This window comes from Pygoscelis adeliae, unplaced genomic scaffold, assembly GCF_000699105.1.
Source record: "Pygoscelis adeliae isolate BGI_AS28 unplaced genomic scaffold, ASM69910v1 Scaffold494, whole genome shotgun sequence".
In the NCBI taxonomy this organism is placed as follows: domain Eukaryota; kingdom Metazoa; phylum Chordata; class Aves; order Sphenisciformes; family Spheniscidae; genus Pygoscelis; species Pygoscelis adeliae.
The window spans coordinates 71,277-71,697 of record NW_008824664.1 but is presented as its reverse complement, the minus strand read 5'-3'; the positions used below and the strand labels follow the sequence as shown (position 1 = coordinate 71,697).

General features: G+C 59.6%; 1 protein-coding gene across 1 annotated transcript in view; it reads left to right on the top strand.

The window, feature by feature from the left end:
* The first annotated feature begins 234 nt into the window (after positions 1-234).
* NHLH1 (nescient helix loop helix 1) overlaps positions 235-421 on the top strand; it is a 447-nt gene continuing 260 nt past the window's right edge. The window contains exon 1 of the mRNA XM_009322806.1: positions 235-417. Coding sequence (XP_009321081.1) covers positions 235-417 — 183 coding nt within the window. The remainder of the gene's footprint in view (positions 418-421) is intronic.

Sequence of the window (421 nt, the reverse complement as noted above, 5' to 3'; positions counted from 1 at the left end):
GTCGCCCGCCCAACGAGTTCTCCGGGGAAAAGGGAAAATTTTGAAATTCCCTTGCGGAGACTGTGTGTGATGAGGAGGAAGAGGAGGAGAATAGCCAGGGGCTTGCTGTGATCCGGAGACCTTCTCTTTAAAGTAGAGCAGTTTTGCTTCGACATCGTGCCTGGGTCAGTCTGTCCTCCTGACGCACCACGTCTCTGAAGCATCCGTCTCTCTGTCCACCCCTCTTCCGCAAAGATGATGCTCAATTCGGACCAGACGGAGATCGACCTGCCCCCGACACACTCGGAGTCCGAGTCCATCTTCAGTGACTGCGGCGGCGGCCGCACGGGCAGCGCGGAGGACGCCGGCGGCGTTGGCTTGTGCGCTCAGTCCCGGATAGCCGAGCCGGGCGAAGCCCTGAAGAAAGACCTGCAGCACCTGA